At 29.5% G+C, this 17215-nt stretch overlaps 1 protein-coding gene across 1 annotated transcript; it reads right to left on the bottom strand.

The window, feature by feature from the left end:
* Positions 1-7834: 7834 nt before the first annotated feature.
* LOC135925081 (fructose-bisphosphate aldolase C-like) lies at positions 7835-16537 on the bottom strand. Its single transcript, XM_065460244.1, has 7 exons — positions 16408-16537; positions 15995-16317; positions 12829-13073; positions 12590-12673; positions 11758-11877; positions 9312-9491; positions 7835-8646 (listed from the first exon to the last, which is right to left on the bottom strand). Exons 2-7 carry the CDS (start codon positions 16290-16292, stop codon positions 8473-8475), a joined length of 1101 nt encoding a protein of 366 aa, XP_065316316.1. The 5' UTR covers positions 16293-16317; positions 16408-16537; the 3' UTR covers positions 7835-8472.
* Positions 16538-17215: the final 678 nt, after the last annotated feature.

The raw sequence follows: 17215 nt of genomic DNA on the forward strand, positions 1-17215 counted from the left end.
TAACCAAAATGAAATATAAAGTTTGATTTATTTATTTAAATAAATAATTTTATTTGGTAAGTGAATTAGCGACGGGGCCATTTGTCATTTACTCACTTGCCAAATTTGATTGACTCGTCTATTTTAAGTCGTTCCTTCCAGAAATACGATAATGATCATTATTAGCTTTTTTTTAAATCTTTTATTTTTGAATCTATGGGAATCGCTAGAACTCAATTTATAATTTAGGAATAATTAATTTCAATTAAAAAAATAAATTAAAAAACATTATTGACTAATAAATAGTATGTTCATAAGGGTTGGGTGCGTAATTTTTATCAATTTTTTTATCTTTATATATGCCAAAAATATATCACAAAGTTTTTAATGAAACTGGATAAAAAAGTAATATATTTTTGTAATATTATTTCCTATACCTTTAAAAACAATGCCTTATCAATTCATATAGAATAAGTATATATAATTATTTTCTGATCCTAACGTATAATTTTCCATTCCATATTTATAATATATTCAAATTAAAAACAAATATTAATAAGTCAGCGAATGAACGCGTTTTTTAATATCTTTTTCAACGATCCTTTTCTATTTTTCAAATCGTCACCTCACATATTTTACCATATATCGACAAAAAATCAAATATTTTTTATCCTCTCCCTACCCCCCCCCCCCTTTTTTAAAAAAAATATTAGATTCAAATTCCTATCATATTTTTTGTAATATTAAAATATTTAAAATGATCGTTTGAAAATATTTTAAATTAGGGAAATCCATTATACTTAGATGTAATTCATTCTTGAATCACCATTCAAAATTCGATAAAGATATTCTAATAGCTTTTGACTCTGTTTTTAGTTAGTGACTGGCAAAACTGATTAATGAATTTATTATTAAGTACTTAAGACAATAAATATTGGCTCAATCCAGATATCAATTTTGCCAATAAGGATCAAGGTTTAACTAATGAACTTAGTGATTAATATATTAATAAAGACTAGGTTCCATCTCCACTATTCTTATAAAATAAGACTTCGAGGAAAAGCATAGGGCTGGATAGGTAAATTTTTTAAAAAATTTTAATGATAAATTTTATAAACCAAATAGTCCATTAATCATAATATAAATTTATTAAGGATAATCTTGTATCTTTTTTTAAAAAATAAGTACTAATCAATTAATATGATCATAAAAATAAATATTTGACTATTATCGCAATATTAACCTAGTGTTATTATTTCGATATAATATTTTCGCGAAAAAGTTTTCGCTATATTGTCTTTGCGGAAAGCTGCATCCTGATTGGTTCATTGATTGCTACTTTCAATATATTAATTTCAAAATTGTTACCAGACATCGCAATCGGCCTTTATATGATGGAATAAACTATTGACTGATGAACATAATTAAAAGAGTCTAAATCGATCGTTTTACGAGCTTTAGTATAATTCGCTCCAATTTAGAGAGATGCTTAGGATTTCTGATTATAATTTAAAGTGTTGCGTATATTGAAAATATAATTCTTGCAATTTTAAATAAAATTAAGTCTACTAGTCGAACTAAAAAAGTAGGTAATATACGATAATTTTAGGGATAATAATATAATGTCCCTAAATGTATTTGAATTAAGTAAAAATATTACTCCCTATTTTTCAGAAATAGTTTATTCTTTATTAGCACGTTGGTCATAGATCTGTCCAAAGGTGAGCGTACGTGAATTATATGAAGGCCCATCTTCCATATAAATATGCCGATATTTTTTTACTCGAGGATAAGCCATAAGTATAGCAAAGAAAGAAATAGAATATAAGAATAAAAAAGGTTCCCCTTAGAAATAGTTTATATTTAACATAATGCCAATCTTGCTAATAAAAATATATCAATAAGAATAGGAAATTTTTTATTATTATTTCTTATCTGTAGAAATGTTTAGATCAAATTTATTTTCTTTATCCACATTTGCCTTAAATGTGAACTAATTATTATAAAAAAAATGTATTAGGGTTATTAATATTATGGTATCAGTTATAATTGAGCATCGATAGCGTAGTTACGTGGTAGATCTCTTACGAAAATTAATAAATATAATGTAAATAAATTACCTTTTTTTGGGCAAAGTAATTTATTAATGTAACAAATAATTAAAAAGCAACTTTTATTAACCCCCCAATATCGGTAAAATTATATTGCATCCAACATGTCGTATAAGCGTCAATCAAAATATTTTTTTTAAAAATAACATTTTAATTACTTAATATTGAAATAATTTTAATCCTTTTATAAAAATAATTTATTGTCAAAAAATAAATAATATTTTTTGTTAAACATTAAATGCCAACTAACGGATTATTTCTCGTATATATTTTAAATTATAAAATAAAAATTTTGGATCTTTAGACTTGTCCCTATGCAGGGGATTTCAACAGCTATGTATTAATAAAATCTTAACAAAAATAAGTATATTTACCATCTTCATATTGATAATTTTCATTACTACTCATTTGCTCAAATATTCCTCTGGCAATATTTGCTTCATCAATTTTAGATATAACAGGATTTGTTTTTTTTTTCATATACTGAATTTCTAGCTCTATAATTGGAATAAGGAAAGCCATTTTATGGTATAATTACCAAAGATCTTAATTTTTTATGTTCCCTCATAAAGCAATCTCTTATATTTTTCCATGCCGATTACTGTAAAAGAAAAATATTTCAAATTAATATACTACTCTTTAATTACCTGTCTCAATATTGTTTTCAGCTGATATTGATTTCCATATAGAGTTATTCTTCTGGGTATTTTTTTTATACCCTATGCATTTTTTGTCATAAAGACAAGAATGGTACCTGATTGAATTAATCAAATCTTTTTTATTGATTTTCTATATAAAATTATTAACATAATATTTATTTATATTCTAATATATTTATATATATATATAACATTTATTATTTTAATAGCATTTCAAAAATTTACTTGCAAATTTTCGGCCAGATTATAGAAAATACAAAATGTTTTGTAACTTGATTTCTATGTTTAATGCGTCAAATTTGGCGGAAATGTCGTATCGCGTCACAAAAGCTCACTATGAATAGTCATTGGTAATTACATATATTTGTATTTTGTCGTGTCGCTCTCTACTATGAATGCACCCTAAGACAAATATACTTAAATTTTTGTTGAAGATTAAATAATAATCCTCATATTATATTTTAAAAATTACTCATATCAAATCATACTAATTGAATTTATAAAAACATACTTATCACAATTGCTCATCATATAATAAAATATATATTACACATATAAAATAATATTAATTGCACATACACAAATTTTTCCCCCTCAAAATTTCCAATTAATATGGTTCAATATAATAAAACAATTTTTATAATAATAATATGATTCCGTAATATTTACTTTTATTTTGTATTTTTATAAAATAGGAACACCATGCGTGCTTGGACTAGAAGGGAAAAAGGAGAGTTTCGAAGAAACACTTGTAGTTCCCCTTTAGGATTTCGAATTGGATTTTTTGTTTGAGATAGGGGCTCGTTTTTGACCCCTGTCCTTAATGAAATTCTTCTACCAATTTGATTTAAGAGCTTTAGGGATTGAGGACCGGGGTTTCCCAGAACGCTAAAAATTAGGGGAATGAATATAAAAGAATTAGAGAGGGATTTATATTTATTAAACTTATTGATTTCTTGAAGTTCCAAGGGGTCGGTATTTCCATTAACCGGAAAGGAGGTAACACACGAGACATCCCAGACAAGTCTTTTGCCGCCGTTCCAAGTCGTCAAAGACATGCCGTCGGGACACCGTCCGCATTTAGGAGACTTAACGGCTCCAAACTATTGGGGAAACCGGCTGAAATCAAAGCTTTGCCTATTAACCTATTAAGGTTGTCGTGCCTTAGAAAACGGCCACTGACTTTGAGACAAGAAAAACAATGTCTAGAGAAGGGTTCAACCTGTTTATAACAGGCAGCATAGGTGTCCACAGAAGGGATAAGGCAATAGTTTGAAACTCATCGACTGTGAGTAACTCCTTTTTACCACTCGGAATCGCGTCTAGCCATTCATGGCCGTTAGAATTTTTTTTTGCGTTTCTGAGCAGTTGAAGGTTAGTTAGATCGGGATACTGACAAAGTTTTTCAAATGCGCCATGAAGCATAGGGACCAGGGAGCTCTTTAGATGACTGGAAACTGGCTGCTCGAATCCTTGGATAGCGAGAGTATGCCACTCTTGTTTAGCTGAAGATAAAAGGGGATCGTCCAACTGGATAAGCGATAAAATAGAATCGTTAAAGGATATCCGAGATGAAAGAAAGCAAATTGCCATTAGGAAGGGAAGGGAGTGAACATCCAAGTTCTTTCCGGTAAGCGGGCATAGAGGCGAAGGACCAATTAAAATCGGAAAATTTTAGGGATTCGATAAAATGTCTAAATTTTAATTCGAAGAACTTAAGGAGGATATTAAAGGTTTAAATATGTGTAAGAATTAAGGTAGGAAGACATTTTTTAGTGAGGAAAAAAAACTGATGCTTGGGAAGATGAGAAAGATTCTTGAGTGAATTTTTTTTCTATTTAGGGAAAGACCGATTTTCGAGGCTTCCATTTCAATGTACTCGATGGCCGACAAAACATTGGATAAAGAACCACCAAAAGAGCCATCTTCGAGATATAATAAATTAAGGTCTAATTTGAAATCAGACTTTAAATTTTTAATCAAATCCTGAATCTCTATAGTAAAGAGCAAGGAACCTAGTGGATCACCTTGCTGAATCCCCTCTTCAGAGGATATGGAAAATTCCCCGAATTTGAGTAACGAAGGAAATCCATAACAGGAATTAAGGAAATTCCAGTATTTTGGAAAATGATGCAGAAAATAGGGTAAGAATGCGTTCCTATGCCGTTGAAGTCATTTCTGAAGTCTAACTTGCTGAAAACCTTATCCGCCTCAGTATATAAAAATACGCGCTACATGCGAGGCCACTTCGCACCCACCTCTCACTCCAAATCCTAACTGTGAGGGAAATAGTAGGGAACTGGCCTTTGGCCGGATCCTATTTACAATAGCCTTGGCGACTAATCGAAGAAAGAATGACCCTATGGCTATGGGTCTAATGCCACCATCCGGCTTGGTTAAAGAAACACGTGCGCCAAAAAAATAGGACGAATACAAAGAGGAACTTCGCATAAGAGGATATTATTGTAAGGTTCAGTTAATGATTTCAGCAGAGGGTGAATAAAACCACTATTAGAGCACTGAATTAAATCAACAAAAAAACAGGTCTGAATCCGTCCAACTCACCTGTCGTTCCTTTTTTAAAGGACTTCAAGCACTTAAGTACTTCATCATAGGTAAAGGGAATAGGGGAAGAGACAAGCGGGTGAATATTAAAACAGTGGATGTTTCTCGAGAAGTTGTTGAAAGATAGTAACTTTGATAGGGGAAATAGTATTATCATAAGTTAATGTTCGAGCAGCGCCGTTAATATCTCCAAGATCTAATTTTTGAGAGATCAATTTACAATGGAAAGAGTTAGGATTTAAAGAGTTAGAAAAGAAAATTCATCAATAGTATTGACAAAATTTAACACTTTTTCCTTGAGAGAGGCAGATAAGTTATTCATTCTATTCTTGGGCTTAACTAAACTCGAAAGCAAAAACTAATTAGATCTAACCACAAGGGTGTTGAGGAGAAATCTGATTTTAAATTATTCAAGAGACGTAAGGAACCTTAAGATTGATTCTCGGGCAGCTATAGGGATCCTAGAAAGGACTGGGGGGTTTATGTGAATTAAGAAATAAATCAACAGAGCTGGAGGAACAACAAACCGGACTGGGGTCATAGAAGTAAGGAGCTCTAATAAAAGGATCTGGGAGAGAGGGGAGGGGGAATTTTCCAGAATTAAGGCAAGCGGGTGAACCATGTTTTCTAAATACGCCATTTAATTAAGCGAAATTTTTTTTAAACATACATGGCAACAAGAGTTTACCATGAGATGGCAGAGGTGGGGGGAGGGAGGGGGTTTGGGGTTGATAAATTTAAGAAAAGAAATTATAAAAAAAAGAGTAAGTTAATGGAGTATAAAATTATATTTTTGCAAATGAGACAATAAATGGACGTAAACAAAAAAATTATTCGGGAAATATTAGGGTGTAAGTGGGAAGATTTGGCAAATAAAATGGGACATTTATAAATGATCGTAAAAAAAGTTTAACTTATAAAATACATTTACTTAATGAATAATGGTTTTATAGTTGTCAGTTTAAAACATAATTTATTTCATTATAAAAATATTAAGTTTAAATATTTTTTTTCATTGCATATATAATACAAACAAATCTTTTTTTTACAGATTTAGTTTAAGTATAAAAGGAATTTTTAAAAAAAAATAATTTAAGTTATAACGTTCTGGGATATTCTAATATAAGACAATAAAAAGGTAAAAATTATGTTGGAGTTTTTTTTTGAACATTAATTGAGTTCAAATTGTTATTAAGAAGTTATTGTTTAGGGTTAAAAAAATTTTTTTTTATCTTGAATTGCAAAAGTAAAAATTTTGGAATGTTAGGTATAAAAGTAAAAATAATTTTTGTTGTACCGATTGAGTTTAAATTGTTGGAGCTGTTTATTAAAAAATGGGATTCAAGAGTTATAAGGTTAGGACTAAAGATTATTAGGTTACAGAATTTTTGAGACAATGAGGAAAAGTTGGATTTTCGAGGATTGTTGGAGATGCACTTTATAATAGCGCCTCGGCAAACGCCCTTACATGTGTTTTCACGATAAAGGGAGCCGCCACTACAGCTGGATAGTGTGACAAGACATAGCCGAAGATCCGAGGGTGAATACCGCCTATGTTTAGGATGCGGGGATATTTATGACGCTGGTGTCCACGGGATAATCCAGAGTGAGGAAGCCGTTCGGACTGGGCCGGTGATGGTTGATATACCAGTATCATGGAGAGAGTTGCCTAATCATATTGAGGGAAGGTGGTGAAAACCTACTCCAGAGGGATTCGGGCGATAGTGGATGCGGCCAACAGCCGATTCTACAAGAGATGTTATGACGCCAGAGCTACGGGAGACTGCAAAGACTGTGGGAGGAGACAAACCAGGACACTTCACCCCAGGAACAGGCGGATGAGAAGTCAGCATGGCATTAGTTGTTGAGTTAGAGCTGGGGCCAAGGCGAGGAGATGTTGACGGAGGTGCAAAATGAGGGAGCGGAGGAGATGGATGAGTTAGCCGGCACAAACTGGTCAAATGGATTAGGAGACCTATTGGAATACATATTGTCTGATTCAGAAAGTGGTTTTTTTATGGTAAAACTGTAGTAAATATGTGTTATTTTATATTTTTTTTACCGATTAAATATGTTTATTTATTTATTCTTTTTTTCTCCAGTAAATAAGATATATATTTTGCTATTTGCCTCTCATTGCAGGACAGTCTCGAAAACTTTTGCCACATAAATTTCCTAATTTTTTTTTCTTAGAAAGTTTTAGTTTTGTTTATATTCAAAGATAAAATTAAAATCTAAAATATTAATTTTTTGATTACCCCCTGCCCCATCAGTAGGGTAAACACTGAATAATATGATCGCCTTGATATATAAGTGTTAAAATTGAGGTCAATAAATAGACACACTAAAAAAAAGAAATTAAATTTGGTATATTTTTATATAACTAATGAATATTTTTCCCATCCCAAATTTTTCCTAGATAGACATCTCCTAAACAATTGAAATCAAGTTTTTTTGACTTTATTACTTACTAATTACGATCATCACAAATGAAAATCTTCCGACACAAAAAATATGAAAAGATAAAAATTTAAATCACGGCAATAATAAATAAAAAAATTTTTAGTTTTACATTTTGGGTAAAAATAAATAAACAATTAAAACACAAGTATAAAATAAAATTATTAAAAATTGCACTCAACTAACCGTGATACTTAATAATATTTATTTTAAAGGGATAAAATTTATAACATCGAAATTTCAATAAATCGTAAAAAAAAATATATTGCAAAATAAATATGCTATTTTTATTTAGACTACTCTTCTATAATCCGTGATACAAATAAACGCGTGGGCAATATATATATATAAAGAAATGTATAATATTTATTTATGCTAAAATGTCTTTTAAAAAAATTCCAAAAAAGCGAAATGTACTAATAGATCCGTCGCGCCTATACGAATATATAGGAAACACTAAAATTGTATTTTGATTAATTATTCTCTTTAATTTTTAAATAAAGCAATTAAACAAAACCTGCGTTTATAATTTTCTTACGCTTATAAATGGAGTTTAAATAATCGAATTTTCGGAGTTGATAAACGTCTTTAAGCTGGAATTTATATATATATAAAATGAAATGTAAATAATGACGCCATTTAACTTCCTCGAGAAAAATAATGCTAGGTATATCGTATGTTAAAAAAAATGGAGATCCTTAATAAACTCTCCCGGCCTCGAAAAGAGATTGCCCAGCTGCGCCGGCATCCGCTCCAGATCCTGTATATTTGCCTTCGGCGGCCAAGTGGTTAGCAATAGCACGTTTGAGAAATATGGCTTGACCATTCTTAACGTTCTCAGGTTTACCAGCCCAAGTCATCAAAGCGCTTTCCTAATTTTTTTATTTATTTTAGGTTACGTTACTATATTTTAAAAATTTAGAGAAGACAGTATATTCAGAAATCCGCGATTTTGATACACGGTAATCCAAGTCGGGGTTAAAACGGTTGCGAGTCAAATATTTTTTTTAATTAAAAGCCAGACCGGGCTCAAAAGTGAGATTTTAAATCCTACCCAGATCGTGGTCAAGGAAATGAGGTCTCGGGTTTTTGGTAATATAATATACTTAGCAGAGTTGTTAAAAGATACTTTTTAAATGGATCTAGATACAGATACATCGTCTAAAATAATATCTAGATACCGATATTTTAATCAAAAATCTATCTAGATACAGATACCACATTTTTATATCTAGATACAGGACAACTCTGATACTTAGTGTTGTGAAATGGCTCGACAAGACTAACCTAACATTATAACCAGGAAAATATCGCCTAAGCTTCGAGGTTTCGCCAATAGATGTTCAATCCCATGTGCCATCTATGGGCAAAACCTTTAGGCTTGTATAATAATTTTTAGGATAAAATATTGAGTTAACTGTTTTTAAAAATCGGCTCAAATTGAGCTGTTTAACATACTATCTACATATTTTCTTTCCTTAACTTTTTTTTAGAAATTAAATGAAATTCAATCATGTTTTTTTTTCCTTCTTCAAACTTGCAAAGCTCGTCCGAAAGAGAATGTCAGGGGCCACGGTTTTCGAGCTCCCTTATATTTGTTGATCTCGTTCAAGTTAACCGTAGCTTGCTCTTCGGATTGACCGCCCGAGAGGAAAACGATTCCGGCCACTGCAGGCGGTACTCGCCTAGACAAGGTCTCGGCAGTGGCTATGCCAATCTGTTTTTAAAAAAATAAAAACATCAGAATTAATATTGTCATTATTAAGAGTAATGGGCACTTGGACAATGACAAATAATATCTACACCAACGATGTATTCAGTGTACATAAATGGAAAACAGCTGACGACGCCATTTTGGTTACGCATAGCATATATATAAAAAAATATTTAAAATCCTAGCTCACAAAAACCAAATTCAAATAATTTAAAGAATTCTGGGTTAAATATAGGTTATCCAAAATGACGTGTCACGTGGTTTCCAGGTGATTTGCATTCAAAGACGCTTTAAAAGGCATTATTATAAATGAATTGCCCGTCTAAGTATTACTATATGTCAATGCACTTCGAGAAACGTTCCTTATAACTTATCTTATCTTTTCCTAAAATTGGAGGAAGTATATAAAAAATAAAAACTACGTTTTAATAAATGGGACAAAATATAGATATTAGCTAGTGTTGTTAAACGGCTCGTTTTGAGCCGATTTTTAAAAACGGCTAACTCAATATTTCATCCAGAATAGTATTACGCAAGTCTGAAGATTTTGTTTAAAGGAGAAACAAAGGTTTGGACATCTATTAGCGAAATTTCGAGGCTTAGGCAATATTTTTATGGCTAAAATATTGAGTTACGAGCCGTTTAACATCACTAGATATTACGGGGAAGCAAAAAATAATATATATTATAGGCCGGGTCCTAAATATAAAAAATATTAAATAAATTTACTAATTTTGAAAGAAAAAAATAACATTACGAGCTATTTTTAATGTAAAAATAAAATAATGTCCTAAATCACATTATTTACAAAAATTTATTATAATTATTATGAAAAAACTAAGTAATATTAAAGTATTTGGTGGCTGTTATTTTTGGTATTTAATTCCCTTTTTTTTAACTTTCTTTTTTAAGTTTATTTTCATTTTTTTTCTATTTTAATTTTTTCTTACAAAACTTTGGAACATTTCGGACATGTTTCATAATTTTATTAATTTACAAAAATTTATCAATTTTGACGTTTTTTTCCAATATATTTAGGACACCACAACCTTAAGATAAATTAATAAGATTTCAAAGTTTTAAAAATACTCGAGAAAAGAAATATATCCTAATATCGTGGATGCACTACTAACCAATATTGTGTTTAGTATTTATTGGTAAATAAAGAAGAAGCAAAGATAAAATCTCTTGAATTATCATCGTTTTCATATATTTTAGAGCGGTGCCGATCCATATATTTTCGACCGATCTGATATCCGATTTTTAAATTAATTTAAATTATTTTTGGCCAAAATACTATTAACATAAAGCCTCCAAATTTTGAGAATAGATGTGCAAACCTGTCAACTGTGGGCAAAATATCCAAAGCATGGATAATTTACTTTAGACTAAAAATCTTGAGTTAACCCTTTTAAAAAAGCTAGAATATGAATCGTCAGATATTTTAAAATCATTTTTTTTTGTTACTGCGGATATAATATTAAATTTTTAACCACTTCCGAATCTCATAATTTTAAATCATTTATCCTGAGCGATTTTTTAAAATGGGGAACATCTGATATGACCGGAAATCTATTAGAAATCTATTACAGCACATATAGAAATACCGGCACTGTAAATTTCAAACAAATTTTACCGCGAAATATCTAACTACCCTTAACTTATATTTCAAATATAAATTTGTTTAATAATCTCAAATATTTAATGATACAAAAAATAGCCTGAAATTTAGAGGGCGGGGAGGTAGTTACTCCACGAAATGCTTAGAAAATAATACATTTCCGGTCAAATCAAACTTCCCAAATTTAAAAATGGCTCCCAGTAAAATGATCTAAAATTGAGACATCATAAATCTTCGTGAATGATGCCATATCCCAAATACGACATATATAATCGTTAATATAACCAAAAACAATTTTTAAAAAAATGGCGAAATATCGATCCAGATCAGATCTAGAATTAGGCACAGCCCTAATTTACTTATAACTAACCAATGAAAATTAACGTGTATTAATTGTTTTCAATTTGCCCCGATTACCATTTAAAATGCAGTGTCAAATAGGTTGCACCATTATGTATACATGTTTAAGTAGGGAAATAAAATATAATTCTTTCTAAATCTAATAGTAATTCGAGGAAAATAATCGGGGGGAGATCTAATATTTTAAAAAAATAATATGTATACGTCAAAATTTTAAGTGCAGTGTAAATTTTGTACAATTCAGTTAATTTAAAAAAAGTAAACCAATTTTAAGTTTAAAAAGGTAACCTCTTGAGGAGTAGCCCTTTTTGGGCATCCTTGACCAGGGGTCACCATGTTAGGCTTCAGAAGGGTTCCTTCTAAAAATACTTTGTGATCCGCTAAGGCCTTGTATTGGGCCGCTAGTACCTATTACGATGTAAAATGGTGTTTGCGATGATTGATTATTAAATATAAAACATTGTATGTAAATAAAAATCTAACTAATTAAAAAAAACTAGACTGTCATAAATTGAGCTTAATTATGATTGGTCACGATCAGAATTAATTATTTTGTAATCTGGAATAAAATTCGTTCATCTGATTCTGTTTATGAATTAAAATTTATCTAGGCAAGCTTAAAGAATGATTTCAAAAATGTTGAGGAATGGATGAATTCGATTATAAGAGGGGGGGGGGCAACACTTTGGAAGAAGTTGATGATTAATGGAGTGATCATTTCATTGTAGAGAATTTGTAATAGTCAAATATCAAATCATTATTGTATAATTTTTTTTATAGGAGAAAATATAATTATCCATACTAATTTCTTAGAAATTAAAAAAATTTAGGCCCGAGTTATTTTTAAAATTTTTAAGCCTGAACCCGACTTCGAACCGGTTATGTGGGATCTGATTTGGCTGTTAAAAAATCGTGTTTTAAAGATGTTAGAAAAATAGTAATTAAAATCTCAGAACGATATTCAGTAATTAAAAAAATTTATTATATCATACAACAGGCCTTTTAACCTTAATAAAATATGTAAATGAAAGATATGAAAATAATACAAATTGAAAATTCGGGGGGGGGAGGGGTAAAATAATGAAAAAAAAATTAATAATAATTTCGAGAGGAAAAAAACCTTTTCTGTAACTTCCTGGCAAACATGCATATCGTGATCTCCGTCTTGTAAAACCTCCGGTTCCACTATGGGAACCAAATTGTTCTAAAATTAAGAGAGAGAGAGATGAAAAAAGTATATATTATTTCATTTACGATTATGGGTATTATATTTTCCATTTATGCTCATCCTCCTATTCATCTTAACTTATCTTTCTATAGTCCTTATCAATCCCACCCGCTCCTTCTCAAAAAATCTACCTTTTGACAAATGAAGGCGTATTCAGCCAGTATTCGGGCGTTCTCGTAGATGGCCTTGTCAGACGGTTTACCCTGGGCGACGTTAATGTGGATCACGTTCCGCCATTTGGTGAAAACGGCTCCTTCCTTCGAATATTTAGCGCATCGCTCGTCCAAATCTTCCAGTCCGCTAGTTATCGTCTCACCCGGAGCTCCGCCCTCTAAGGGCTTAACTCCTTTGTCCACTTTAATACCAACTTGGATGCCTGTTTTTTTTAAAAAAATATATATAATTCAAATTTAAATGATTATAACATATCAAACTTTCTATCTTATTTCACATTAACAGCCGATTTTAGAAAACGGCTAACTCAATATTTCATCAAGAAAAATATTATGCAAACCTGAAGATTTTGTTCATATAAGGAACAAAGGTCTATACATATATTATCGAAATCTCACGGCTTGGTCAATATTTTTTCTGGCTAAAATATTGAGTTAGGCGTTTTTAAAAATCGGCTCAAAACCAGCTGTTTAACATCACTAATACTACTACTACTATAGAGTATGAAGTGCAACTGATTTGAATGATTAAAAATAGTGCCTACAAATTAAGGCGATTTTTCCTCTCTCTTCAAATTCCGTATTTTAATTGATAAGCGTAAAAAATTTGATAAGGTTTTTTTCTTTCGCGTTTCCTTTTAAACAACGGAAGCGTTTCATAGAAAACGCACAATGCTAAACACTACCGTTCAATTCGTGAGCGTTATATGAAAATACCGCTCTTCTTTTAGGTGACCAAATGATTTACTTGCGTCCATGGCGGATTTACTTTCCGTTGGGGCGACAACTCTATTTTTCGCCAACTTCAAATCGACAAAACCGGGTTTAACTGCGAAGTATCGCCTTAAGATTTGGAACTTTTCAGCCCACGGAGAAAGCGGGGATATTTTGCCACAATTCCTACCTTATATATTTTTTATAATGTCCACCTGCTGAACCGAATTAGTCGATTTTAGACCATTACCCAACCATCTACTCCTTTTTGAGTGATCGTTCAATTAAATCTTGAAATGAAAATCATAATTAAGATTTATAAAGACCTTCAATTATCAATCCAATGTCAATCATCTGTCACACATGATATTTCTATATGCAACTTGTTTTAAAAATTCTCTCTAACTTATTAAAAATAAATTGAAATATAAAATTATTTTTAAATTAGAAAAAAATCGATAAAAATTCTCAAGATTTTTTATTGAAATTTTTTTTATTTTTACAAAAATCGCGCTTTAGCCTTGACTAATTTTACAAATTTTTTGACTAAATTTTCTGCCGTTTTGTTGAGAAAAAAAAGCTGCAAATCTCGAGGGTAGTATCAATTGAAACTTCTAGAATCTTGATGAAACAGGGTGTCTACTGTTTTTCTGTCACAGAATAAAAATCCTGTCAGAACTCATATTTATTCATTTCATCCACATTCCACATCATCCATTTTAAAAAGGACTAATAAAAAAAGGCTTCATTTAATTTTTCTGCTTTCCTTGAAAAAGCATTAACTACCCCCTCCTCAGCCAAATAATCTTGAATATTTATCAGATAACCTATACAGGCCGGGCTTACTGCTGACATTTTTAATTCCCATTTGAAACAATTTATATAAAATAAGCCAGAATTATTTTAAAAAATATCTGTTGTATAGACAAAATCTAAGGAAAATATGAGTTATGGCAGCACAAAATACTGCCTAAATCGCTCAAGTATTCATAGCCAAATGATAGCAGACGTGTACAATTTAACATAATCCATTTTTGTAATTAGAATCGGATTTAGATCTTTGAAGAAAAGTAATGCTGGATTAGATTGGCTGGACAAAATTTAAAAAAATTATTAATTCTTAGTTGAAGCCAGGCCAGATTTAATGTTTCAAAATATAACTAATTGTATACAAATTCAGGAGCACAAAATTATTTGGCAATCTAAAATCATTGTTATTGCTAGAAAAATAATTAGTAGTCTACAACATTTATTTCCTTCCATAGAAAAAATATATTTAATTTATTACCCAAAAGTTTTGTTATTATTTGAAAATTATTTGTTGCTTATTTTCTTATGATTAAAAATATAATAAAACATTAAACTTGTCTTATTTGAATTTTAAATTTGATAAAGGAGGGCTAGGGTTATATTTATAAAGCTAGAGAAAATAGGGTTAAACTTGAATGTTTAATGATATAAGGTAGAGTTAAAATCAATTGGCTAGTAAGATATAGGTTACAATATAAATTAAAAGGTTAGGAAAATATGGGTTAGTTAATTTATATTACAAAATGTTTAAAATATTGTCCCCAATTTAGAACATTGAATTTCGATAATGTAAATGATAATCTCATTATTTTTGTTCAATGTAGATTATTTAATAAATAAATTTTATTCTTTATAATTTTTATTTAGGTTAAGAATATTGAATTTATGTTCCGGTCAGGTTTTTATTTTAAAATCATATTTGAATTTGGACCAAGTTAGGAAAAATTTTTCTTTCCATAAGTCAGGTTTAGGATTATTTTTTTAAACCTATAATAGGTCTTTACTGACATTGCACATAGTCATAAATATTACTCAAAGGGTATTTAAGCATTGCTATCAATTTACTGGAGATGGCAAAATTTTATGACAATCATAAAAAAATTCTCCATCGGCAGTAACTGTAACTGGTATATAGCATCCTAAATATCTTTAATATTTCATATTATTTCAAAAAAACACACTTCCCTATCAATTAAAACTTTCCTGCTGTTTAATAAAACATTCTCAATGGAAGTTATCCAATGACATGTAATTTTTAACTTGTGTTAGTAAAATATTTAATGCTAAAGTAATTCAATAAAGAAAATAAAATTTATATAAAATAAGAAATTTTATTCTAAAGTATATTCAAGTATAAAATATAAAACTTTTTTTTAAAAAAAAATGAAATTGAAATTAAATGAATAATTAATAACTATAAAATAATTTAATTTTAAAATTCTGTGAATTTCATTATTATTTAAAGGTAATCAATTTAAAACATATCAATCAAATACTTATTTCTGGCTTAATATTTCATAGTATAAATATAAACCTTCAAAAAATTGACTATAAAAAATCAATGAATAATTTTTGAAAAAATGTATTTTATGGTAATTACCTATTGATTTGACAAAATCTCTAAATAGCTGCCCATTATCACCTTTCTGATAAAAGGTTTCATCAAAGAAAATAATCCCACCAATATATTTGGAAAGTTCGGGACTAGCACTAAAGAACATATTTCTGTACAATCTTCTATTTTCTTCATTGTTTTCAATATGAATTTTTTCAAATTTTTTGGGGACTGAGGTATTACTTTCATCGGCCGCAAGAATACCCTTTCCAGGGGCTACGATTAATGATGCATTTTTAACTAAATTAGTTCTTTGAGCTTCAGTTAGGGGTGAATTTGCCATTTTTTATAGTTTATATTGTGATAACCTAATTAATAAAAATAATTTGTATACTTTATTATATGTAAATATTGATATGTATTTTATATAATTGATTTTTAAAAAAGTTTATAAAAACCTGGAGGTCGGAATAATATAGACGTATTTTTTATGAAAGGAGAATTGAAGGTTGAGTTTTAATTCAACTCTTATTTTTAAAGATTTTTAAAAATTCAAATGTGCTATTAGATCTTTAAATGCAACTCGGGTTGAAGTTTTAATAATAACTTTTTGATTTTCTTATTTAAAATAATCATATATAAAGGATATTTTTCAATTTCAAATATTAATAAAGTTTAAAAAATGTAAAATAAAATATATAATAAAGATTTAAATTGTCTCATTAAATAATACTAATATCTCTTTTTAAATTATACATTAAAAATAGTTTATTACAATAAAACATAACATTAATAATAAAATATTACTTGAATTAGAAAAATTATGATTTAATTTGAAAAGTTATCTCTAATGTTAATTGATTGTTAAATAGTTATTCAAAATTATATATATAAGCGCAATTTAAGATAAACCTTGATAAACTTCAATAGAGGGATATGAATTAGCGTCACTAGAGAAAGGCTCAAGTCTCTTAAAAAATTTGAAGAGCCCCACAAAATTTTAAATTATTTTTGTACTAAATGTAATTTTAAAAATGTTATCTAAAAAAACGAAGGTAATTTTGGGTAATATTAGCTTAAAAAAGTAATTTTCAATAATGTTAGCTAAAGAAAGAAGTAAATTTGGATAATGTTAGCTCCTACTTCAAAGTAACCCCTTCCACCCATTCCCTATAAAAAAAAATGTATAATAATAAAATTGGCAAAAGATTCATCCCAAATCAATAAAAAAAATAATCATGGCTGTGTTGTTAAGCTGATAAAAAG

Source organism: Gordionus sp. m RMFG-2023, chromosome 2 (genome assembly GCF_954871325.1).
Source record: "Gordionus sp. m RMFG-2023 chromosome 2, tfGorSpeb1-WG-v2, whole genome shotgun sequence".
Classification (NCBI taxonomy): domain Eukaryota; kingdom Metazoa; phylum Nematomorpha; class Gordioida; order Chordodea; family Parachordodidae; genus Gordionus; species Gordionus sp. m RMFG-2023.